This window comes from Alligator mississippiensis, chromosome 2, assembly GCF_030867095.1.
Source record: "Alligator mississippiensis isolate rAllMis1 chromosome 2, rAllMis1, whole genome shotgun sequence".
In the NCBI taxonomy this organism is placed as follows: Eukaryota; Metazoa; Chordata; order Crocodylia; family Alligatoridae; genus Alligator; species Alligator mississippiensis.
In genome coordinates this window covers 77,084,520-77,111,210 of record NC_081825.1, presented here as the reverse complement: position 1 = coordinate 77,111,210, position 26,691 = coordinate 77,084,520, and the positions used below count along the sequence as shown (strand labels likewise).

Sequence of the window (26,691 nt, the reverse complement as noted above, 5' to 3'; positions counted from 1 at the left end):
CCTTTTCTTCCAGTGATCTTCTCTAGGTTGTCAGAGGTATGGTCATTTGCAGGGAACACAACACCTGTCAGGAAAAAATGCCTAAAGTCAACCCAACCATCTGCTGGTAGTGTTGAATGCTAGATAGATAATATAGTGGTATGAGGGCAAATCCTTTAGAACAACTCCTGGGAAAACTGCTGAACTTGCCTGAATGCCACAGCATGAGATGGTATTTAAACATCTGAAAGAACTCACCAGGGCACCAGTGCTGAAATACTTGAATGTAGCAATGGATACCATTTCTACTGGGTCTGGGGTTGTACTGTTGCAGAAAGGAGCTCCTATTGTTTATGCATCTAAAACCGATAATTTTGGTTCCCACATCAAAGTTCCTACTGTCACATAAGGCAGGGTTTTGTGGATCACTCTCTTGACCCAAGATGCTCTTTAGGTGCTTAAATCCTTTTTTGGATCTGGTTCAATGTGCCCTAAGAAATGCTAGACAGGAGAAAGATCTGCACTCAGACATTCAAGCAGTGGCCAGGGGTGATTTTGAACCTCTTATGCCTCTCTCCCTCCTCCAATCCCTAGGCTCACTCAGGGGAAGCTACAAGCAGGCTCTTAACATTTTAAAATGAATTAAGATTTGGTTACTCAGTAACCAGACATAAGCAAACATGAAACTGTTCTACCATGTAAGTTAACCTTCCCAAAGTTACCCTTCTTTCAGGGAAAGACAATTCTCTTCAAGGTTTATGGAAACAGTTGTTGGAAATTGATTATAATACTAAGGTAAAAGCTTTATATTTATTTATTTTAATGACTCTTGTCAAGATGATTTTCTTTCTATAAATGATTTTCTTTTTGCTTCTAAATTTTCTGCATGCATAATTTAAAAATTCAGGACACAATTAAAATACATGTAAAAAGAATGCTGCAAATTTAAACATTTAAATGTTCATTGAATTCCTTATACAAAGCACTGATAAAATCTCACTGAGAGTGTCTTTGACATTTATAGCTCAAAATAAGAGGTAAAATGAAAAGTGATATTCAAATTACAGTAGTGGCTTGGTCAAGATTGACTCTACTATGCAAAATTTGCTATTCTAATGACGCTTTGCTTCAATTTGAAAATTCAGTAAGAGGACAGAATTGTCAATCAGGCTGCAAAGAATTATTTGGTAAATGTATTGTTTATCTTCCATAAACAGTTACTGTAGTATGGATTTGAACATAAGTAGTGGACCTGCAAAAAGTTATTCATTGTTTAATGAAAAGTGTGAGAACAATAATGCTTACAAACAATTGGTAAGTACGTAGAATATTTGGCAAATGTATACAAACCTATTATCACCTCCACTGGCTTTGTTGATACAGTATATAAAAGAAAAAGATATATTCTTCATATGAAAAAATAAAATAAAAAAACCCACACAAAGTATTCTAAAAAGTATTATCCAAATCCTAGCAAGCATGAAATTAAAATGAGATATAGAATAATAGAAAGAATCATAGAAAATAAGGGTTGGAAGGGACCTCAGGAGGTCATCTAGTCCAAACCCCTGCTCAAGAGCAGATTAATAAAAACTGGAAACCAGAATGCAAATATTTTCTTGGATTTCAGTGAAACTTACTTCGGTATCATTACAGTTCCTGTCAGACACAAGTCACACCACAGAAATTTGGTTGAAACAGTAGTCTTTAATCAAGTGAGGCCAATGTCTACAATAGAGTGATGTAAATCAGGGCTGTGGTGAATTTTCATAACTGTGTGGAAGAACTTGCACAGCATCTCCTACTTATCATTACTGATGAATATGAGAGCATGTTTTGAATGAGCATGCACAAACATGATAATTTCAAGAGTGCCTAGTTAATTCAGAGCGTCCACAACAACATACTTTGAAGGGATCTGTATTTCAGAAAGTGTGCCTTCAAGGTGTCTCAAGAATGATATCCACAAAATGAAACAAACAAAAAAAAATCGCTTCAATTCAATCACTTTATTCTTCAATTACTACATATGAAAATAGTGACAAATGTATTTGTTATATTTCTTACTATTACAACATATAAAATGCAAGAATTATTTGGGGAGGAAATCTGCAAGACCAATCCTGAATATATCAGGAGTATCTGTAGAAATTTAAGCAACAACTCTTCAGAAAATGTTATTCTTAGTTTTGTAGAAAAATATCTGGGATTTTGGAGATTTTCAGTTGTCTTTAACTATTACTGCTTTCACCAAACACTCTCTATATTAATATAATCAACCGAACAAGATTTCAGTAATAAAACTATGTATTCTATTATAAATGAATCCAGGATCCTTCTGGATCCCTCTGTGATGTCCAAACACACCAAGGTAAGGAAAAAGATATAGTGTGGAACTTTTCAAAGAGAAAAGTTATCCATGTATGCCAAACCCATCTCCCCCTATCAGGCTAAATGGGTGGGGTGGACCAGCTCCTCATGCCAAAGCAATGTATCTAAACTACTAGCTCTGCAGCAATTAATGCTGCCACTGCTCCCCTGCCATCAAATTTCCAGACTCCTGGGGGGCTCCACAAGCCAGAGCCATCCTGCAGGCCATATGTCTAAATCACCACTGATCTAAATCAACAACAACCAATTGAGAGGATTCCATAACCACATAGTCCAAGAAGCCTCCAACTTTTTTATGGCAGCAGCCAAAATTTGGTAGGAGCTGACTTAATCATAGTGAGAGCAGGAAAAGCCAAAGCTTACTCGATTTGCTAGTGCATCTGAATTGTAGTCAGAAACATCCCTACAAATCATATTTGGAGTCCTAGTATAACACTTATCACCTCAAATAGGATAGCAACCTTTGACTGCAGCAACTGATCTCCAGAAAGAAAGACTAGAACCTCAAATAGTTCTGATCTATTTAGATCATAGCCTAGTATGTTGCGATGGAGGTCCTACAATCCATCCAAACCTGTTTTTGACTCCCAATCGTACAATTAAAACTGATGGCATAAACCTCTTCCCTCTGAAGAATCCAGGGAGTCATTAGGGGTGTTTGTACACGCCACAAGGGTTTACTCTAGTTTAATTCTCCCTAAATTGAAGCGATGGGTCTTTAAAAGCACTGCTTCAATTTAGAGCAAAGTAAACTCCCATGGCATGTACACAAGGGTCAAGCCTGACCCTTACCTGCCTCTCCAGCGATGGGTGGGAAGGGTGAACTGCCAGCAGGGCAAGTGGTCCTTGAGCTGCGCGGAGGGGTGAGGGGGGGCTGGTGCTTCCCTCACGGCAACGTCCCCCAGGCAGCACCTGCCTACAAGCACCCAGCCCTAGAGGTCCTAGAGGGCACTGCAGCTGCGGAAGGCAGCACCAGGCCTCCATGCAGCTCAGGCAGGCTTGGGAGAAAAATAAGGCCTGCTGGTTTGTTTGTTTTTTCCTTCAGTGGAGCCTGTCTGCACAGGCTGCCTGTATAGCCCCTGAGATGCACGGGGCCCGGTGCTTCCCTCCTCAGCAAACTAAACCACCTTGGAAATGTTTTATTTTGCTGCGTCCCAAAGTCACTTAATGCATATTACGCCGCCAACATGTACAAACAGCCGCACCATTAAAGCGGTGCAAAAGGGCATCAAACTGCTTTAAAGGACAATTTTGTGGCGTGTACAAATGGCCTACAACTCCACAGATGCAAGGACCCATAGTAATAAATTACAGTGCAGAATCAGGACCTAAAACTTCATTGTATTTAACTTTTTTCTTCGCCCAAACTCCTATCTTGTTATAAAATTATTTGGAGATAAAAAATTGCTAAAATCTAATTTATCTCGATTTTCCTCTCACTTAAAGAAATATTTGTTAAAGCCTCTCTACTAATTTACATCGGACTGTCACACTAAAATTAAGCCACTGCATTAGAAAAGATTAAAACACAAGTTAGAGATGTGTGATTTGCAAAAATGACAACATAAGTTACTTATCTTATAGTAGCTGCCATGCTCCCACAAACTATACAGATTCTATTCTTGATATATGCTCCCTGAACGCAAACTCAGATTCTTTTGAGCAGCAGTGTCCATTTGGGACTTCCTCCACATTGTACAGAGGGCAAATGGGTTGAATATCCCCAACCAGCGCTCAGTTTCTTCACCAGTCAGCATTTTTAGCAGCAGGAATTCAAGTAATCGAGAAGGACAAGTCATGGAATCTGTATGAGCCATTAACATTTTTTTTGCTATTTTACACACAGATGCCAGTCTTGGGCCAGGTACAGACATTACACTTTTACCAGTATAAGTGATTGGAAACCATTCTATACCCATAACAGAGCATAAGTTCGGCACACAAAACCATAACAGAACAGAAGTTTGGCATGAACAGACTGGTTTAAAAAGGGCAGAACCTGGTCGAAGACTTGCCATCCCCTCCAAAGGGAGAATGTATGTTTTGTTTGCTACTGATCTAAACTATGCCACTTACAGAAAATCGCGTAACTTACATTGATTCCGCCTCAGGCTTTTTCAATGTCCATACCTAGCCTTGATAACTGACAAGCAATTATTCAGTTGCTTGAAGGTGGGTAAATGGGGTCCTACTTTAAAAGGAATTGTAATATAGGTCTTACCAAAACTTGGAGCTTGGAAACCGGTACAAGGGAGTATAGTGTGATCTAGTTAATAAACTGGCTTATTAATCAGTGTGCTAAATCTCTGCCAGAGTCTTATTAATCTATTCACAAAATACTTTGGTTAATTCATCATCTGTTAGAGCATAATTAGCCATTTCAAAGTGCACTCACATACTAAATCACAACAGTATTTGCTCCTGAATATTAGTCAGCTTAAATTACTGACCTATGCCCTCCATAGCACCTGTCAAGCCAGTTAATGCCTGCAAAACATTCAATACTTTTCCGCTTTTCTTAGCTCAACAAGAAATAGATTAACTTTCCTTTTTGCAGAACTATCCTCTGTGTTGGCAATGAGTATAAATAAAAGTACAAAGCAAAAATCTTCAACCAAGTATTTTATTCCATCATAATCATGTAACTCATATAGAGCAATCATTCTGAATTTCTGTGGTAAGAAACTATACATTAAGCATTTATCTATATAATTATAACATTCTCATATGGGAGCCAGAGTGCACACAATCTGTGCTCACAATTCTTGAAATATTTTGCTTTCACTATAAATATCTAAACTCATTCTTTATTGTCTTCATATGCTGTGCAAATTCATCTGATCAAAAGTTGAAAGTTCTTAATTAATGATACTTAGTCACTCATAGATAGTCATCATTACCAATCTCCTTGGAGCGACAAGCTAGTCCATACCTTATTGTAATTAGCACTAAAACATAGTTCCAGCTCCATATTGCTGCTCTACATCTCTATTACAGAATTTGACCACAAAGACTCCTTAAGCCCTAGCGTACCACTGAAAGATGGAAAATTATTATGGCAAGTTTGAGCAGTCCCTGATTCCTGGACATAGTTGAATCAGCCTATAAGGGAAGCCTGAACAGTATTCAGAAATCTAAGTTGCTCTCCTGGATGATGTCCAGTAGGCTATCTTGTGTTTCAGCCATTATTTTTGACAAGTGGTGGAATACTTTCTGTTCATAGATGGAAGCTGTGGGTAAGAGTTAAATGGCTTCATTAAGAAGAGTGACGAGTTGGTTAGAGGCTCATATTGTTTCAAAAGGGTGAGCACTATTACTGTATTCCTCTCTGACCTACCTGATTTTAGCCTGGGAAAAGATGAGTCCAAGAATAATTTATCTCTTGTGAAAGGGATCTTGCTCTAGATAATGGCACTTTCTTGGAATACAGATTTACTCCAAGTAGATGAATATTGCCACAGTAGTTAGAGATAATGAAAAGGAGGACATCTCAGTGGGTACAGAATGGCGTGGTCCCTGTGGATCCCAATTATTTTCTGGTGTATTGCAAAAGATTCTTCCCTTGATTCTCTGAAGGTCTACTTATTTTGTATGGACCTATCCAGGATGATATATACTTTGCCTCTCTTGCCTTCTCAGTGTTTTTATGGAATGCAGGGTAGATTATCACCTTATAAACTAACCAAAGTAGATAGATAGATTATATATCACAAAAGCTTCAGCTCATAAAAACTTGTGCTCTCTCTCTATATAGAGAGAGCACAAGCTTTTGTGAGCTGAAGCTCACTTTATCTGATATCTACTTTGGTTAGTCTATAAGGTAGCAATGAACTCTACCTCCTACTTGACTTCACTAACATGGCTAAGTATAAAAAGAGAGACACAGAATGACATCAAGCAGCGTTCCAGAACACGTCCTTTTCCCAAGTGTAGAAGGTACCTGGAGTGGCTCTCCTTCATGGGCCCTGTACCTTTGGGACATATACATCTGGAACAGTGGTGACTCAGGGTCAGCCATTTTAAAACTTTCATACAGGGGGGTTAACTGTGCAGGCAATGGGAGGGAAACCTATTAATCTGAAGTCTACATTTGTTTAGTTATTTTTTTTAAGCCAACACACACAGAACAAATATCTAGAATACATCAGCTAAACTGCCTAACTAGAAAAACAGTGGTAATTAACATTAAGGGCAAAAGATAGGGACACTAGAGGGTTCCACCAGTGATAGCAAAGAAGTGAGTCTCAGTTATGGCAGGTAAGCAAAACTTCAGGGTGCATACAGACCCCAGAAGACATTCCTGCCCAAAAGAATCTTGTCTCATGCACATGGGGAGCATCTGTTTGGATAATCACTTTAAGTTATAAGGATGAAACAAAAACAATCAGTCAGGTGCTTCAAAAATAATAAACTTGTAAAAAACACATCCTGCACCAGGTCATGGAGGTTAATGAATTTAGGCTTTGATCATGACTCTTCCAAAATTAAATCTACCAGCTTTAATTATCAGGAAGTACCCCCCTCCACCCCCAACTTCCCTGCTATTTTGTTTTTCTTAAGTGAACTCCACTACTACTAGATCTCATGCTAAACAATACCACCTTTCTATAATGTTTTTCCCTGTTGCTTACACCCTTCAAGCATTTGCAGATGTTTATATCCTACTTAGCCGAACTCTAAATGTTTTCTTCTTTTAATCTTTCATTATAAATTAGCCTGTCCACAGCCCCTTAATCCTTTTGGTGATTCAGCTCCCAATTACTTCCAATTTTATACAAGTATTTTAAAGGAAAAACATAAATCTGACAGAGAAAAACAAACATTTCACAAATGTCATGTTTTAAATAACCCCAAAACCCTGAAGACGCAGGCTAGGAAAATCATTTTTCTGTTTTTCACTAACAAATTAACAAACAAATCAATAAACCCATTTAGAATAATAAAATCAGAAAAAACAAAAAAAGGAAGCAGCACACAAAAAATTAATGCATTGCAAAACAGTCAGTGGTCATAGGATGTAGATATATAACATGTTTGCACCACCATAATCTGTCCCTACATCAGTGTAAACCTGCAGTGGACACATGACAGGCATCCTACACTAGTATATGTCCCTGGTATATATTACACTTCAGAAAGTGAGGAGTAATGAGACACCAGTGTGTGCGTGCCACATGTACACAGCTCTACTCAATTTCATCCTGGAATAGCCATTTGTTCAATGCCAGCAATCTAAAACAGTGGTGCCCAACCTTCCAGCTCTGCAACCCTGTGTCAAGTCATACGCCACCTTGACCCAGGAGCCTGCATGAAAAGGTTTCCAAGACAACCAATGCCAAGCTCTATCACATGGTGCTCATCCATGTAGACATTATACCACCAGGGGTGACACTGAACAGATTAAAAATGGCTCTGGCTACAAGGGTGAAGGGGACAGGACCAGCCGGTATTCTCATTCTCATCCTGGAGATCAACGTGGCTACATAGATGGTGGTGCTTCTTCAACCCCTTCCTTTCAAGGAGGACTGTTAGGAAGAGATGAGGTCAACCTAATGAAGACAGGGAAGAGTGTCTTCATATACAGGCTTGCTAACCTAGTGAGGAGGGCCTTAAAATAGGTTCATCACTGATGGGTGGAGACAAAAGTCCATGGTGGACATCTGCTACAGGCCACCAAACCAGAAAATGGAGGTGGAAGAGGCCTCCTTTAAACAAATGACACAACCTTCCAAATCACAAGACATGGTTCTCCTGGGGGACTTCAATTACCAGGACTCTAATCAATACTTTGCATCAGTGTATATAAATGGTGGTCACCTGCCTGGTTGGATACTGGACGGATGTGGGGGGAAGGGGGTGCGATTGCCAGCCAATGGTCAGTATCGAATTGGTAAGGGAGCAGCTGAATGTCTTCAAGTCAGCAGGACCAGATGGACTACACCCAAGAGTGCTGAGGAAATTGGCGGGAGTCATTGTGGGACTGTTGGTGAACGTATTTGAAGAGTCACGGTGCTTGGGAGAGGTCCCAGGAGACTGGAAAAGGGCCAAGATGGTGCCAGTCTTTAAAAGGGGAGGAGGGAGGATCCGGGAAACATTTAGACCTCAATACAAGGTAAAATTTTGGGGAAAAAATAAATAAATCAAGAAGTCCATTTGTGAGAGACTGGTAAAAGGCATGGTGCTGAAGGATAGCCAACATGTTTTCACTGCAGGCAGGCCATGTCTGACCCACCCTGTCTCCTTCTATAATCGAGTAATGAACCGCTTAGATGTGGGAGACACAGTTTATGTCATATACTTGGATTTTAAAAATGGCCTTCGATATGGTCTCACGTGATGCTCTTATAACAAAACTGGGGGGTTGTGGGCTGGCAGTGTCTACGATCAGGTGGGATGGGAACTAGCTAAGGGGGTTGAACCCACAGAGTGTCAGTGGACGGGTCTGTTTCATCTTGGTGGGAGGTGGCCAGTGGTGTCCTGCAGGATTTGGTTCTTGACCCTGTGCTGCTCAACATCTTTATCAATGATTTACATGAGGATGTGGAAAGCATGCTGGCCAAATTTGTGGATGATACTAAGTTATGGGGAAAAGCGGTCACACTAGGGGATAGGATGCAGACCCATGCAGACCTGGACAAGCTGAAAATGTGGGTGAAGTGGAACTGGATGCTGTTCAGCAAGGATAAATACAGAGTGCTTCATCTGGGGACAAGTAACCAGTGATGTGAATATAGGTTAGGAGATGTCCTAGCCAGCACGATGGCTGAAAGGGACCTCAGGGTTATGGTTGATCACAGGATGAACATGAGCTGCCAATGCAACGTTGTAGTCAACAGAGCTAATAGCATACTGTGATGCATTAGCCAATGGACCACGAGCAGGGCTAAGGAAGTGATACTCCCTCTCTACTCAGTGCTGGTGGGACCCCACCCTGGAGTATTGTGTTCTGGTCTGGGTACCACACTTCAAAAAAAGATGTGGAGAATCTTAAAAGGGTCCAGAGAAGGGCCACAAGAATGGTTAAGGGCTTGGAGGACAAACCTTATAAGGAAAAAATAAGGGATCTGGGACTGCTCAGCCTGGGGAAGAGAAGACTGAGGGGGGGCTTCTATGATGAGTGGCCATCTATAAATATGTAAGGGGTGAACATCAGGAGCTGGGAGGAAAACTGTTTACTAGGGTGCCCCAGGGGAGGACAAGGAACAACGGCCATAAACCAGGGGTGGGCAAAATACGGCCCATGGGCTGGATACAGCCCTCCAGGCCATTCTATCCGGCCCACTGGGCCCCTAAAAATTTTAGAAAATTAATATTTATCTGCCCCTAGCTGCCTGTCATGTGGCCCTCAATGGCTTGCCAAAACTCAGTAACTGGCCCTTCACCCAAAATAATTGCCCACCCCTGCCATAAACTGTTAGAGTTTGGTTTCAAGTTGGATACAAGGAAGAACTTTTTTATGGTAAAGGTGACCAGAATCTGGAATAGACTTACCAAGGAGGTGGTGCAATCCACAACCTTGGAAGTTTTCAAAAGGAGACTGGACAGACAACTTGCTCGGATCATTTGATCTTAGCAGTATTCCTGCCCAGAGCAGGGGGGTTGGACTCAATTATCTGCCGAGGTTGCTTCCAGCCCTTAATTTATATGGTTCTATGACATCTGCTGGGAGGGAAACAAAGCAGTGTACAAACAGTCTAGGAAGTTCCTCTAGTGTGCAGGGGATAACGTTCTGATACAGAGGGGACAATTAGGGCTGAAGCTTTTGTCAACTTGTTGCTTGCAAACAGAGTTTAATGGCTGAGAATATGAAATATGAGAATATGAAAGTGGAAGGTCACTCGGGTGACGGTGAGTACATCTATGCAAGACGCTGACATAATGTGCATCTACGCAAGACGCTGCTGCATCTACGCAGCAGTTGAATAATGCCACGCAGTAGTGTGTCACAGCACAGACAGTACTAATAAGCTACTGCACGGTATTATTAGGCTACTGTGTAGTAGTGTTACTTAAAAAACATTTGACAGTACTGCTCAGTAACTTCAGTTACTGCGCATTTATTTAGTACTTTCTTATATATGCACAAGTACTAAATAAATGCACAGGAACTACCGTGCAATAGCTTCTCATGTAGACGAGCCCTGCAACACCAAAATGAGAAGAGTTCAAGACCCTAAGGGGAAGAAAGAAGCACAGCAGCAGAATAAAGACACTGGATTTTGGAAAAGCAGACTTCAACAAAGTAAGGGGGCAGGTGGGCAGAATCCCCTAGGAGGCAAGTCTGCTGGGAAAAGGAGTTCAGGAGGGCTGGTTGTACTTTAAATAACATTTTAAGTGCATAGGAGCAAGTTGTCCTGATACACCAGAAGAATAGGAAGTGCAATGGGAGACCAATCTGGCTAGACAGCAATCTCGTCACTGAACTGAAACTCAAAAAAGAAGCCTATAAAAATGGAAACTTGAGCACAGTACAAGGGAAGAGCATAAGAGTATTCCACAGGTATACTGGAAGAAAAGTAGGCAAGCCAAGGCTCAATTTGGGATGCACTGGCAAGGGACATTGAAGCCAATAGAAAGGGATTCTACAAGTATGTAAAAATTAAAAAGAATATCAAAGAAATCATAGCTTTTGGAATGCAGAAGGTAATCCAGTTATGGATGATGCAGAGAAGACTGAAGTTTTTAATATCTTTTTTACTTCAGTCTTCACGTATGGGGGCAACTACCAAATGATGGGTACAGTTGGCGGCAAAGATAAGAAGGAAATGAACAGCCTAGAGTAGTAGAAAGACAGGTTAGCAAGTACCTAGAGAAGCTGAATGCTTTCAAGCAGGGGCAATGCGTAGGGGGTGCACAGGGGTACATGTGCAACCCCTGAGAGCACCAGTGCACCCCGTCAGGCCGCGCTCCCTGTGTAGCCAGTGGACTGGGGGGCAGGCAGGAGCACCAGTGCCCCCCTGCGAGCGCTGGCCAGGGAGTAAGGCCACCAGCAAATGTGGCTGTGCCACTTCTGGAAGTGGCTGCAGAGCTCTGGAAGCAGCACAGCCACTTTTACAGTGAGTGACATCAGCGACCCTGCGGAGCTCCAGAAGCGGGACAGGCTGCCAGAAGCACCGCCCTCCCCAGGATCAGATGCCGGGGAACCCCCCCCCCCCCGGTTACAGACTGGTTTCAGGGGGGGCACGTGCCCCCCCTGACTCGAGGCACCAGACACCCATGCTTTCAAGTCAGCAGGGCCAGATGAGAAGCCCTCTAGGGTACTGAAGGAATTGGCTACAGTAATTTCAGAGGCATGGGTTATCTCCTTAAAACTTGTGGAAATTTGGTGAAGTCCAGGATAGGAAAAGGGCGAAGTCCAGGAAAGTCCATGACTGGAAAAGGGCAAATATGGTGCCTATCTCTAAGAAAGGAAATGAGGTCCTGAGGAATTACAGACCAGTCAGCCTGAGCTCAATACCTGGAAAGATCATGAAGCATGAGCTCAGAGTATCTATTCTAAAGTACCTAAAGGAGAATATGGTGATCAGGAACAGCTAGCATGGATTCATCAGGAGCAAGGCATGCCTGACAAACCAGAATTCCTTCTATGACACAGTGACAAGCTTTGTGGACAGAAGGGAAAGGAGGAAACAGTGAATATGATATACCCTGAATTTAACGAGATTTTTGACGCGGTCTCATGAACATGTTCAGGAGATGTAGACTAGACAAAATTAAGGTAGATGCATAACTAGCTGGAGCTGTATGCACTCTGAAGAGCTGGGCTAGGATCCAGAATGACCTAGACAGTCTGGAAAAAATGGTCTACAATCAACTGGATTAGATTAAAAAAGGAGGAGTGCTAAATCCTACACTTGGGATGCAGTAACTGCATGCACAAATACAAACTGGGAATGACTGGCTAGGCTGCTGTACTGAAGAGAAGGATCTAGAGGTTACAGTAGACCAAAGCTGCACATAAGCCAACAGTGTGCTCTTGTTGCAAAAAGGCCAGCCATATACTAGGTTGTATTAACAGATGTGTCATTTGCAAATTAAGGGAAGTGATTTTGCCACTTTATTCAGCACAGGTGAGGCATTACCTGGAGTACCGTGTCTAGCACAGAGTGACAAAAGTGAGCCTGGGAAGCAAGACTTATGAGGAAAGATAGAAAGAGCTAAATTTGTTTAGTCTGGACAAGATAAGGGGGTATATGATCACTGTCTTCAAATACCTGAAGGGTGATTACAGAAAGGATGGAGATGGGCTTTTCTTTGTTGACTGCAGGGAACACAACTAGGAGCACTGGCTCCTAGAGGAAATTTAGGTTGAAAAATAAAAGAACTTTCTGACTATGAAGGAGGTCAGCCACTGAAACAGTGAAATTATGGAATCTCCATTCTTGGAAATGTTCAAGAACAGGATGGACAGACACTTTGGCTAGGATGGTTTAACTAAGGATGATTCTACCTTGAACAGGGGCTGGGCTAGATGACCTTGTAAGGTCCCTTTCAGCCATACTTTCCTATGATCTGGCCATCATTACAAGGACAGGGCACCATTATCTAGCCCACAGGGCTTTCCATGGGTTTGGAAATCTGGCAACAGGAGAGTAGCAATTAATGCTCCCTCACCCACAAATTTCTAGATCTCTGGGAGCTCCATGGGCTGGACGACATGTCTCTGTGAGCCAATCTGGCCTGCAGGCTGGAGGTTGGGCACCACTGACCTAGTAGCATCTCTCTACTGACTAGTGTCAAGGCACTGTAATAGCACAGTGGCCTGCAGAGGGTTGGTCACCTCTCTCTATTATCAACACCAGTTTAATTTACATTTGTTAATGTGTCCTGCAACTGCAACCTAGCAGTCCAATGGGCTAATGTAGTTAGACGCACACCAACTTCCACAGGCAAAGGGACATAAGGAAGTGGTGTGACTAGGCTTAACATACAGCCATTTCTGACTTTGTAGCCCAAGAACCAGCAACCCCTGCTGCCTTTGAACCTAAGGCAGTGCATTCATCAAAGAAGTTTGGCTTTGGCTTAAGGCCCAAAGCTTGATGAGATTTTTAACATGTATTAGACATTGATATAGATAAGAAAAAACAGCTACTTTCATTTCATAGGACTGAAAAAACAGAAAGGCTATAAACCCCTTCAAGGCATCAGTGAACAAATACACCAAAGGGCTAGGAAGCAACTTCCCTATGAGAAGCTTACACCATAAACTGTCCACCATAGCATTTCTTGAGGCACCCTTTGAAATATCTGATATTGCTGGATATCTTTGGTGCCAGGATTTCACTAGCTGGAGCACATCTTTAAATTGTCATTGATAATATTTCCAACAAAAAGGAGCAGCTTTTTAGCACTGCACATGTATATCAGATGTTTGTAGTGCTCTGTAATTGAGCGTGACTGAAATCAATGGCTTTCCTAAGATGTGACCTGAGAGGAATTCCAACTGATAAGTGATCAGAACATTTTAAATCTGCGTTTCTGAAAGCAGGTTTCAACAGATCTCCCTAAATAGTGTATTTATTTAAAATAAAGGCTTTATCCTGCCCAAAGTAAAGCAGGTATTATCAACTGTCCTATGAAAACAGATAATTAATGGATGTACAAATATGCTTGCTTAAGATAAACAAGAACATACATTTGTACATACATAAAGAGTTGAACAAAGCCGTGTGCTCTTAGAGCTTGATTCTGAAGTATTTATGCAAAGAAAATGTTGGACTAAGGTCAAAGTTTTGCTTGCATAAGCAGTATTGCATCAGGCCTTCATGATGAGCGCTATTGCGATGAATCCCTTGGTGATCTAGTTGCCTCCCACAAAAAAAACACACGATAAATTACAAAACAGTATAAATAGAAGCAAGATATATCAAGTGGGTCACAGTCATGAGGAAAATAAAACAAATTCTAGTTGTACACTGGCATGATCTCTTGCATGCAGTGTCAAAACACTTCAAAGCAGCATATCAAGAATTACTTATTTCCACCCAGTCTAGTACCCTCCCCTCCAACCCCTGCCCCCCTCACCCCATAAATTAAATACCCTGGAGAAAACTTGAAGAGTTGGGATCAATGCTTTACAAACTGTTTTCTCGTGACCACGCATCGCAAGTTAGTCAAAACTCATTTGCATTAAACCAGCAGTTCCTTAGGGGAAGATCAGTTATTAAAAATCTGTCTCAGTTGACAGTAAAATGAGGACAATACCTAAGAGAAAAGGAGCTCAAGTACACGTGTTCAGAGCAAAAAAACAACTTTTGACACAAAGAATATTCTGTACTTCATTAATCTATCACTGAGTAAAGAGATCATACTGCCAATTTTCAGTAAGTACTTTAGAACTGGCAACAACTGGCAAATGGAATATATTTAGTACTATGCTAACAAGAAGCTAAGAATTCTCGAAAACCAGTTACGAAAGAGCTATAACTAAAGAGCTGATTCATGGTATTGCATTATATCCTGTAAATTGTAATCAATTCAAGGACGTTCATCCTAGAACCTTAGGAATCTTGTACTGTTTAATCTTATATGATCAAATGCTGACCTTGTTCAAATACAGGAGGAAGGCTCCTTACGGTATGTCTACCCTTCAGTCTGGAGGCGTGAGAGAAACCCAGCCAAGTATGCAAAAGTAGCTTTAATCTAGCTGGCATGGTAAAAAGAGCAGTAAACACTTTGATGGCAAAATGGACTTCAGTATGGACTAGTCACTTCAGCTAGATCACAGGGGAGCTTACCTAGCCTGCACTGTAGTCCAGACCACAGAAGCTTCACCACTAGTTACGTATGCTACCTAGGTTCAAGCTAAACAGACCCACTCTCTCCTAACCTGATCAATCCAGTTCTAAGCATAGTCAGTCCAGGGTACAAGGAAGGCAGAGGGCCAGCGCAGTAACTCCACAACTAGGTCCTACAGACTTGCTGACGGCGATGGGAAGCTGAAGTGTATCAAGTGGTGGGTGACCTGGGCACCAAGCCCATGTGCCCACTTAGAGGGTACAGGAACAGCAGCTACCACCACTGCCAGCCCAACTGCTATAGACATCACAGCTGGCCTCCCCTACCACTGTCACAGCCCAAGGTGCAGACCCTGGCTGTTATGCCTCTGACAGGATACCCAGAAGCAGAGATGGGCTTCCCTTCTCCAACGCTACTCAATAACAGTTTCAAAGAGACTAATGAAACCACATAAAGATGCCACAGTAGAATTCAGTTTAAACTGGGAGGAGGAGGAAGAGGGGAGAGCATATCCGTGGCAGTGGTTTGGGGACAAGACTTGTAACTAGACAGAGAAAATCAGCCATCCTTCAAAATTCAGTTGCCCTGAAGGAGAAGGACATATGTTTGTATCTGCATTTTGGAGTCTCAACCAGTATTATTGTTGCTGCTCCTTCATAGATATTTCTAAGGGTATTTCTATGCAGCAAATGCAGGGGGAACTGCAGCATGGGATTTAAATGTCAATTTAAACTGAATAGCACAGGTAACAACAACAATGAAACTGTGGCAACATGGGATTTAGCACATTACAGCAATGATGGGGTATACTCTCCAGGCTCCTTAATTGCTAGCGTGGGATAAAGCCCAAGCTATTATTGTTACCCATGTTACCTAAATTAAGCCACCACATGTGTTCCAGTACTTGGTACAATCACACTGTCCTCTTCCCATGTGAAGGTGAAGAATTTTCATCTGTGCCAGGGTCAGAAAGAATGGGACAGTGGAATGATCTACAAGATGGAAGGCTTGCTTACAATTAAAGGCAGCCCAATATTCAGGGGCAGAAGGGTGCATTTCCTAGCTCTGTTTAAAATGCATATGGTTAATATGTGTATGGTACTTGTCTAATCTGTTACCTGCTAAATTCCAACTGATACCACATCTGAAAGAAAACTCAAAATCAGAGTTACTGCATTTTTTGTCATCATTGGCTGGCTGCCAGAAATATATGATGACACTGTAAAGCTGGAAAAGAAAGAAATCATGTTTAAATCTTTTCTTATACACAGAACATACCCACATACCAATTTGACTTCAAAGATTCTAATGTTACCTAAAACAACACAAGAACATTTGGTGTTCATGCTCATAGGACACTTAATCATAGTGCCCTTGCTTTGACACTGTAATCTTTCCAGTTATTTTGCAATTAGCATGAGGTAAGGTATAATTTTAATCCTGTATAGCACATACAAATGTCAGCATGTTTCAATGGGCGTACTTCTAAGGAAGAATCTGGTTCTTTATACTTTGTATTTTTGTGTAAATGGTAGAGATTTGCTGTCTGCTACAGATTCATTTATGTTGTAAATAAGTATAATCACTTAACAAATTTACGTCACACAAAAAAGATCGTCCTAACAGATACTGATATAGTCTTTCCCCTTAGGAACTCAAGTATCAAATCATTTGATGCTAGCCAATAATTTTTTGCCTTTTTACTAAAAAGTATAAATGATTTTGCTTCCATCACACCTGTGAGTAAAGAAATGCTTCTAATTCCTTGAAAAGAAAAATTCTAGCACTATCTACTGTGATCCATGAGTGCCTAATAATAGCAGACAGATCTACATTTACCAAAAGTTTTCTCTTCACTAAGAAACAGGATTTACTGGAATCTTTCAGGGACCTATGTGAATACTACAGGTGGACAGAATGAAAAATGACAAAATAACAAAAGCAAATATAATATAGACAGAAGTCTGAAATATATTAAAGGGTCCTGCACAAATGAAGCGTAACATTCACACAATGTATCTGTATACAAATAATATACATAGACTGCTATTCTTTCAATTATACCACTGCAACTATGCTGGCTTCTTCAGAATTGCAAAAGTATTAAGGACAACAAAAATATGGCCCAGTGAGATTTGTAATTAACTAAATAGTCTCCAGATTTCTGAACAAATGACATAGTTACAATGGTATAATTTACACTGGCTTCATACATCAGTGTAAATTATACCAGGACTGGGAGAGGACAGACATACAACTATCCGGAGTAGTTTCAGGTAATAGGCGCAATTACAGGGACTAACCACTAGGTGGCAGGGGAGGCATTATTAACCTGTTGATCTTGAGCAAACCAGTATACCAGGATAACCTGCAAACAGACTACACCTACAGCAGTTGCACTAGTATACTTTCACTCCTGTTTTTCCTCAGGGTAATTCAATATAAAGTCTGAGTAAAGCCCTGGACATTCATGCTGGTGTAACGTATATTGTTTTGTACAGCTACAAAAATAATACTGCAATCTGGAGCAGGCCATCAATCAGCTACCCAAAGGTAGCTTCTCATGTTTAACTATTACAACACCTTACCTTGTTGAGGGAACATGAAATAGCCCGTCTGTCTTCAGCAAACAACTACCCTTGGATAGGTGCAAATACATGACGCTTACATCAGTGTTAATTTTTCTTAAGGTATTTTTCTACCAGATTAAAGTTATGCAGGGGCTGTGTCATCTGTTAGTTCACTGTTTAAATTGGCTGTTACAGTAGACACGTCCACACATGCAATTAATGCAACTTAATATACTCCGGCGCAATGTGAACTGGAATAAACTAGTCCCAATATCACTGTCTACGTGTGCATTTAAGCACAGTAGTTTACTGTGCTGCCGGCCACTACTTGCATCTGGCGGGACTATCTGGTACTATATTAAATTAGCCTGCTGCACCCTAATTGCTCATGTATAGACAGTGATGCTTTACTGAGCAGCAAATTAGTCTGCTATACAATAAAGCATCTTGTGTAGACACGCCTAGTTTGTCCCATCACTCCTTCTTCCATCATAATGTTAGATAACATTTTGCACTTAACAGTCTTTCCTTTTTCTTTTTCTTCTTAGCTTGCTAGTTTGAAACCTGTGAGCCAGGGCATATGTTTGACTCCCTGTTCTCTAAATTGTAAGCTGTAAAGACACAAGATATGCTAAGACGACAAACTGGTATTCAATTAAAATTTGCTCCCTTAGCCACTGCCTGTGATTTTTTATTTGCAATATTTGAATGAACCCTGCCCCTATAAGGAGGCAGTAAAAAGGCTCTCTTTGTAGGCATAGGAGCAGCTCTGGTATGATCGGGGCTGTTCTTGGCAGCTGCTGTCCACTCTTGCTGCAGTAGCTCAGCAGCTCCCCTGCTGTCTGCCAACTGGATTATAGGGGAGGGAGGGGGAAAGAGTTCTGTCTGCTTCCCTACCAAAACGCAAGATCCCCAGGGACAGCAGGGTAGGAGCCCAAATGGTTCTGCTTTATCCTTGGGGACTGCAACAACAAAGAACAGCTCCTTTTCCCAACATAGCCCCTACAGGGATCAAAAAAAGAAACTGAGATCCAGCCACCGATTACAATTTTTTTCCTGTCCTAGCACAAGTTAGAACAGCCTGTTGGCTACTCTAAATTTATGCCAGCTTACTGTGGGCCTCAAGAGACCATCTGAGGTCAGCTAAGATTTCCTAGAAGCATAACTTACTTCACTTGCTCCTATCCCCAGGGCTACACGGAGGGAAGTGTGGGTGCTGGTTATGCCACCATAACACCTTCCAGAGCGCACCTCCTCTCCCCACCAATGGAAATTTGAAGCAGAGGACTTACAGCTAAGAGTCTATTCCCTTTGCATCACTTGGAGACTCTGTTTCAAGAGTACTGACCGTGGCCCTTTGACATTTTTAAAATAATGAACTTGGCAGCTGAAAATGTTAGATGCTATTGCTTCAGTTTATCAGTACCCACGTTTCATCATAGGGTTTTACAATACCTAATGTATGACAAATAACTACTACTGATCTATAACTGAGACTGAATTAACAACTAAAGTTTCAGCACAAGATGCATCTTGCACTGAAGTATCAACATTAAGAAAAGCAAAGATGGTGTTTCATACTTTGTGCGTAGGTTCTTCCCATAGCTAGCTTTCTAAATTCCACCTACACTTTTACAAGTTTAGTTTCTAAAGGTACAACTTCTAAACCGAACAGTCAGAACAATGTTACCGCAGTACAAGTTTCTGGAAAAGCGACATTTAGCTATATACATGTATACTTTCTCTTTCATACCTCAGTTTCTTATGCAGTACTGTGGCACAAGTGATGGAAAGTTAAAACAGAGAACACATAACTTAAGTACACACACACAAAGAGCAGACATGCTCATTTTTCATCCAAGCTGAGAAAGGTCAAGTGAATGACTTTTATAGACAGGCTAATCACATTTTCCTTGAAATAATCACTGGCAGTTTATTTATCTAATCTTTTTTTAATTCCTTCAGATATTCACCTCAGTGTTCTTGCATAGCTGAGGCGAATGCGAACAAAAAGGGGACCCAATCCTGCACATCTTACTCGAGCAGCCCCGCTGAACCCAACAGGATTACTCAGGATGTAAGACTTCTATAGAGACCAAGTCTTGCCAGAATCAGCCTCTTGCACTATGCCCCTTACTACTAATCACACATAAAACTTGCTGGCTAACATGATTTGCTTGACACCTGCTATTCCACTTGCTCCCCCACCTCTCATCCTTTTTCTTTCAGTTCCTTCACTGCTCTACATTTTCTAGCAAGTACTTCTACATGGTGTAGTAAAGTGACAGATTTCTGAGGTCACTTTAAGACTCTTAAGGGAACTAACTGTCTACAGCACACGGAGGTAAAAGTGTGCAGCAGCACTGAACTTTCAGGAGTATTTGTACCATTCGGGCATTGACTCAACATTTTTAGACAACAAGAATACAGATCCAACTCGAGTTAGGATCGCTTCTGTATTTTCAGTATAAATTACTTTTGAGGATCCAGTCACTCAGATGTCACCAGGTTCAGTCTGAGCTAATAAACTGGTTTACACATTATAAGCAGCAATGCTTTTCTTCCCTTGTAGCAGCTTTTAAAGACTTTTACTTGATACAATAAACTGGGTTACCAGCTTGATTCTTGTCTCTGTATTTCAACTTACCTGGGGAAAAAAACCCAAAAACCTACTTGGCAAGACTGTTGTCTGCAACATAACTTGATTCCATTTTAGGGGTTATGAAAGTAAAAAGAAAAAAAGTGTTGTAAAAGAGTTCATACTTTGAAAAGCGGGTGCAGCACACACACAGATTTCTTCAGTAAATGTTTTTGGTATGGATTGGCAAAATATGGACTAGCTACACAACACAGGAAACTAATATACATTTTAGCAACAGGAAAGCTTGGGCTAGTAGGTACAGTCCCCGATGTAAATGCTATAACTTGGTTTATAAACCCGATTACAGCTGAATTCATATCACGGTGTATTTTCAAGTCACCTGGACCCCAAAGGAACCCCAAAAACTTGAGTCAAGGCTTTTCAGAACAAGACAGGAGGCATTTTCCACTCTCGTTTCCCACGCGTCGCCACTTTTCGAGTGTAAGAGGGGCCCCCCATTTACCAGCCTGCAGGACTAGCCTGTAGGCACTGAAGCCTCTCAGGCTCGCACAACCGCCCGCAGCCCATCCTGACGCTGCCCGGACAAGGCGACCAGAGCAGCGCAAGACTCGCTTTGAGGCGCTAAGGACCCAGGCGCAGAAATAGCGATGAGCGGGAAGACTCTCTGCTTGGGACCCCAGGCTGGGTCTGGCAGAGCCAGGCGTGGGTTACACCTTCTGGGAGCCCTGTGGTAAATTGGGAGGCGTCGCATCAGGCCTCCAAAACAGATGGAAACAAGCTGCTTTTATTTTTGCTCCCTTCCGTCAAGGCAGCAGCCTCCCCCGCTGCCCAGGCTCCGCGAAGCCACATGCCCGCAGCCTGCCCCGGCTCGCATGCGACTCGGCACCCCCGGGGCAGCAGCGAGGCAGGGGCAGCGCCCGGGGATCAGGTGCCCTGGGCCCGGCGCCCTGCGGGCCGCTTACCTGCGCCTCTCCCAGCTCGGGCTCCTCCTCGTAGTAGCCCTGCCCGGACTCGTAGGCAGCGGCGGCGGGCGGCTGCCGGGTTCCCAGCAGCAGAGCGCAAACCAGAGAGCAGAGTCCCGGCAAGTGCATGGTGCGCGGGTGGCGGGGCGGGGGCGCGGCGCGGGCTCCCGCTTCTTATGGCCTGGCCGCCGCCCCCCCCGGGGCAGGCACGCCTAGGGGGTGCAGCGGCCGCGGCTCCGCGCTGCCCGGCGGGGCGCGGGGCGAGGCGGCGGCGGCCGGCGGGGCTGCTCGGTGCCCCCGCGTGCCGCAAGCCCATAGAGCGGCCCGGCGCGCGGGCTCGGGCTCGGGCTGGGGCGCGGGCGCGGGCTCAGGCTGGCGGCGCGGCCGCGGCTGGAGCCAAGCGGCGGCGACGGGCGGTGGGGGCGGGCATGGCCACGGCGCCCCCTGCCTGTGCCTCGGCGGGAGCGGGGGGAGGAGTGCGGAGCGAGAGCGAGCGGGGCCGCCGCCGCCTCACGCAGCCGCTCGCCTCTGCCCGGGGCAGGGACCGGCCCCCTCGCTCACTCACACCACACCACACATGCATAGCCACACGCGCACACACAGACATGCACACACTCACATAGGCACACACGCACACTCACAGACACTCACATTCATGCACAGACGCACGCAAATATAGTGCATTTCTACTAGGCACACATGCTCACACACACACTAACGTGCACAGACAGGCACGTAGGCACACTCGGACACACACATGCAGAGACACACACAGACTCACACTCACATAGACACACATACACTTACAGACATGCAGTTGCACACACATACGTCCATAGACACACGCATAGACGCATCCACTGACACACACAAATATAGTGCATTAGTACTAAGCATACATGTATGCACACACTCAGACACATACACACACTGACACGCTAACATGCACAGACAGGCACACAGGAACTCTCAGACACACGCACACCCACGTGCACAGACACTTCATAGACACCCGCCCTCACACACTGACAGACACTCACATGCATCCATAGACACACACCCACACACGCTCACACACACAGACATGCACAGATGCACACACTCAGACACACATACACACTGACACACACTAATGTGCACAAAAAGGCACATAGGCACACACAGACACAGATGCAGAGACACACAGACACACTCAGACTCACACACGCTCACATAGACACACACACTCACATACATGCATAGACACACCCACTGACACACACACATATAGTGTATTACTACTAGGCACACATGCATGCACACACTCACACACTGACACACACTAACACGCACAGACAGGCACACATGCACAGACAGGCATGCACGTGCGCGTGCGCACACACACAGAATGCACAGACACACTTCATAGATACCCCCCCGGGCATGCGCATGCATACACACATGCAGAGACACACTCATAAACACACAGACACCCCCACAGACACACACGCTCATCGACACAGACAGACCCACACAAACACCGCCCTCTCCTCCCCCACCCCACCCCACCCCACACACACCTCCTGCACCCCTGGGTCCAGTCCCCTAAGCCTAGGCTTGCCGACTCTATTTGAATCTATTGCGGGAGGTTTCATCACCTGACGTCATGACATTAATGAGTCATTACATCAGGAAGGCACATCACTATTATATTTTAAAAACACACTGGACTACTGTATACATCAGATTCAAAGTTTAATATTTATTTTAATGACTGCCCTATCATTTGTCTCCTGGGTGACTCTCAGCAGTCTCCCGGAGATTTATATCTAATTTCTGGAATCGCCACGGCAATCCTGGAGGGTTCACAACCCTATCTAAACCCTGCTGTGGCCTGAGAGCTCCTAAAGCCCCTCTTCAACACCGCTGCCAGCTACCCTAAGCTCTAAGGCAGATGCTCATCCTTCAGCCCTGAAGTAACTCGGGCACCAAGGAACCTGGCAGGCCTGAGGTTAAACCTCTTGTGGGTTCCAAATCAGTTACTTGATGAGAGACGCTGGGCATGAGAGATCTGCTAGGAAACACTTGCCTGAGCAAGAGGAGTAAGGGCCAAGCTGCTCTAACTCCTGGAAGAAGCAAGACTTTTGGCAGCCTGGGGGGTAATTAATAAAAAGAGACAGACAGACAGTACTATTGTTCCTTCCAAACAGAACTGGAGTCATCCTCAAGTTAAAGCTGCCTTTTATTGGAAACCGCTCTAATAGAAATGGGGTAGTGGTACCTTGTTTTGCTGAAGCTAGGGTTAAAAAAGAACCCCTTTCTAAGCCCCATGTTGCTAATGAAAGTAATGCAGTATACATACATTTGCTCTAATCCTGGTCGTGTGAAAGGATGGGGTTGCATTCCCCACATGCTGCTTTTTCGCTCGATGTCAACAGTGTTACTGGAGCGTTAGTGACACAAGGATTTTTTTTTAAATATTTCTAAAATATATGCTGAAGTGTGCAGATATTCTACATTTCCTTTACTTCTGAAAAGGGTATTGGTCTCAAACTAAACTGCAGTGACTTGAGCAGATTCTGCCATCTTTACTCATGGTATTACAGTGTGACTACCCAAGAAGCAACAGTCAATATTCAGCCAGAGTGAGGGTGGCATACTCCTCTCCTGAGGGTATCCAAATATGTTGCTGTGGAAATTATTCCCCACAAACAGTGATTACTTCATATGCAGCTAATCACAAACAGTGATTACTTCATATTTTAAAAGAAAATATTAAAGAGCATTAAAGACTAAAGAGCCGCATATAAAGATTAAAAAGAACAATGAGAAAGGAACACAAAATGTGCGATGCATTCCATGCACCAATAAAACATTTTGCTAAAGTTATCTATAAAGCTACTAAGAAAACTTTTATTATTTTCAAGAAAACCTACATGGCACCTCAGTGAGGGCCAAGTGGGAGCTGAATGGTTTAGCTGACAGTAAATAATTAGAGAAAATTTGTTTATAATGCTTTACTGAGCCTTCAGTCTTCCAGGGGCATCTTACCAGACCTCTTACACTTGTGCAGATACAATTGCAGAGCTAATGCAACATGTATTCCAAAAATACAACCCTATACAGAACAGTGTTATCATTTTGAGTTTAAACATGGTAACATTATGCAAGATGACATCATCCTATAGAAAGTTTTTTTAATATACCTGTATCTGTAGAAAGGAAAATTGCCTTTACTGACTTGACTTTACAAAAAGAAAGAGAAAAAAGCAACTTCAGTGCTAAATTACCACAGTATAATGTAACTTTAGGTTAAGGATAAGTGCACATTTATCCTTTGTTAACATAAATGTAAATATCCACAAAAAGGAATATCTTAAACTTTTAGCTTGAATAAACTGGAAAACGCTGAACTTAGTTATAAATGCCACAATTCCAAACATGGTAGGTTATCAAGGAACAGATAAGGCCTTCAGTAGTTATCAGAAACGTGCTTGGTTGAAACATATTCAGATCCAGCTATTCCATTCTCTGACTTTCAGGTAAGGGCTCTCTCATAATTTTCCAAAAGTAAACCAGGGCACAAGACATCCAATTGCCAGATTCTTTGTATTTTCCCTGGTTCCCTTTGCAAATTTTTTCCATCTGTATTTTTCACTTTATAATCAAATCCCTGATCCTGCAAAGACTTAGATAGCATGCATGAGAGTAGCCCCATAGAGCTCAATGACTACTCAAGGTTCTAAAGTCTGTGGCCAGGTACAGACATTACACTTTTACTGGTATATGTGATTGGAAACCAGTCTATACCTGTAACAGGACAGAAGTTCAGCACACACAGACTGGTTTAAAAATGGCAAAACCCAGTCTAAGATTTGAACCCCGTCTTGCATTCCCTCCACCAAAAGGAGATCTAAACTACACTACAAACTTACACTACACTACTTACAGAAAACCATGCAATTTAGATTAATTCCGCTTTGGGCTTTTTGAATGTATCTAGCCTGTAAGATCACAGCCAAAATTTGGGAACCCTCCAATTAGAGTCCACCACTTCCTAAATCTTGTAATTCTTTTCATCTCCAAGCCCACAATACTTTATATCCCCAAGAAGAAAAACTCTATTGGTGGTTTGAATTTGCTCTTGAACATTTCTTTTTCATGTCCTTCTGAATTAAGGCCTTGTATCTTTCAGGCACAAATTGCACCAAAATAGCTAAGCAATTAAATTAGCTAAGTAAATAACTAAGTAATTAAAAAAACCACAAACCTTTGCAGGCAAACTGCTTTATAACTTCACATAATAAGTTTTATTATGAAAAGATAAGTCCAAAAAGCTCTTGAAGTTACATTTTTAGTAATCCTAAACAAGTCTTTGCATGGACATCCAATGATGTGAGATGGGTGCAGTATAACTGAGTATGCAGAACTTTCAGAGTAAATCTTATCAGCATCTAATTTATGTACTTTGAGTCAGCAAAGAATTTATTTTATATAACCCATGAGTTTTTTTTGCCAAATCCTAGTCACCAACCTGGAAAACCTAGTAAAAAAGAGAATGACTTTCCCTGGGTTCAAATCTGCTGTGTAAAACTATAAAATGTGGAAATACCATTTCTTTTTTTCTGATACGTACTGAGATTATTTACCCTTCATTTGGCCCTCAGATCAAGCAGAGGAATGTTATACAATTAATTTATGTGCATGTTAAATAAGAGTGAACATCATTTTGTGCAAATGCCCAATTTTCCCTAAAGGACTTTTATTCTAAGGTTTTAACTAGTGCTTAATAGCTTGTTGGCCTTGTGAATTGCACAAGTAACATGATTTTGAAGAAGGTATCTATATACATTTTTAGTCCATTCAGCACTATTCTGTATCCTTCAAGAAAACGACAATTAGCAAAGAAACTGAATCTGAAACTGGACAACTTTAAGGAAGTTTCACAATGTAATTTAACAAAAACATTTTAAAAATCCAAACCACAACCTTTTAGCAAAGTTGGTGTTACAATGTATGCACTACATCTGCCATGCACATTCCTTTGCTGTGTCTCGGCATACCTGATATGTCCATGTTTCTTTCAAATGAGTGGAGATAGAAAACAGTTGTTGAAACATAGGCACATTTCAGAAGCAGGATGTGTCAATGATAGGAAATGTCATATGGGAACTGCAAAAGGAAACATGAGCTGAAAGGGTGAGATTTGAGAAAGTGTAACAACAGTATCAGCAAAGTCAATAGCACTCAATTCTAACTAGGTTTGTTTGCTTGCTTTTGCATGCCATACAGACTAGGTTGCAGCTAGTCATTCATTTGGTTTAAATTTAAAATTAAACCCCTCTGTATTCTTTCCTTAAATAAACTCACGTATTCTAGCAAATAAGATGCATGTCTAAGACATCGAAAAGATGAATAGTGCTGTTTTTGCATTTGTTCTAACACACAAGATCATTAGTTCTTGCTGGCA

General features: G+C 42.3%; 1 protein-coding gene across 1 annotated transcript in view; it reads right to left on the bottom strand.

The window, feature by feature from the left end:
- Nucleotides 1–21,561, bottom strand: part of VEGFC (vascular endothelial growth factor C) — a 126,503-nt gene extending 104,942 nt beyond the window's left edge. Inside the window, exon 1 of the mRNA XM_006276922.4 lies at nt 21,243–21,561. Within this exon, the coding sequence (XP_006276984.1) occupies nt 21,243–21,371 (129 nt within the window). The 5' untranslated portion in view covers nt 21,372–21,561. The remainder of the gene's footprint in view (nt 1–21,242) is intronic.
- Nucleotides 21,562–26,691: the final 5,130 nt, after the last annotated feature.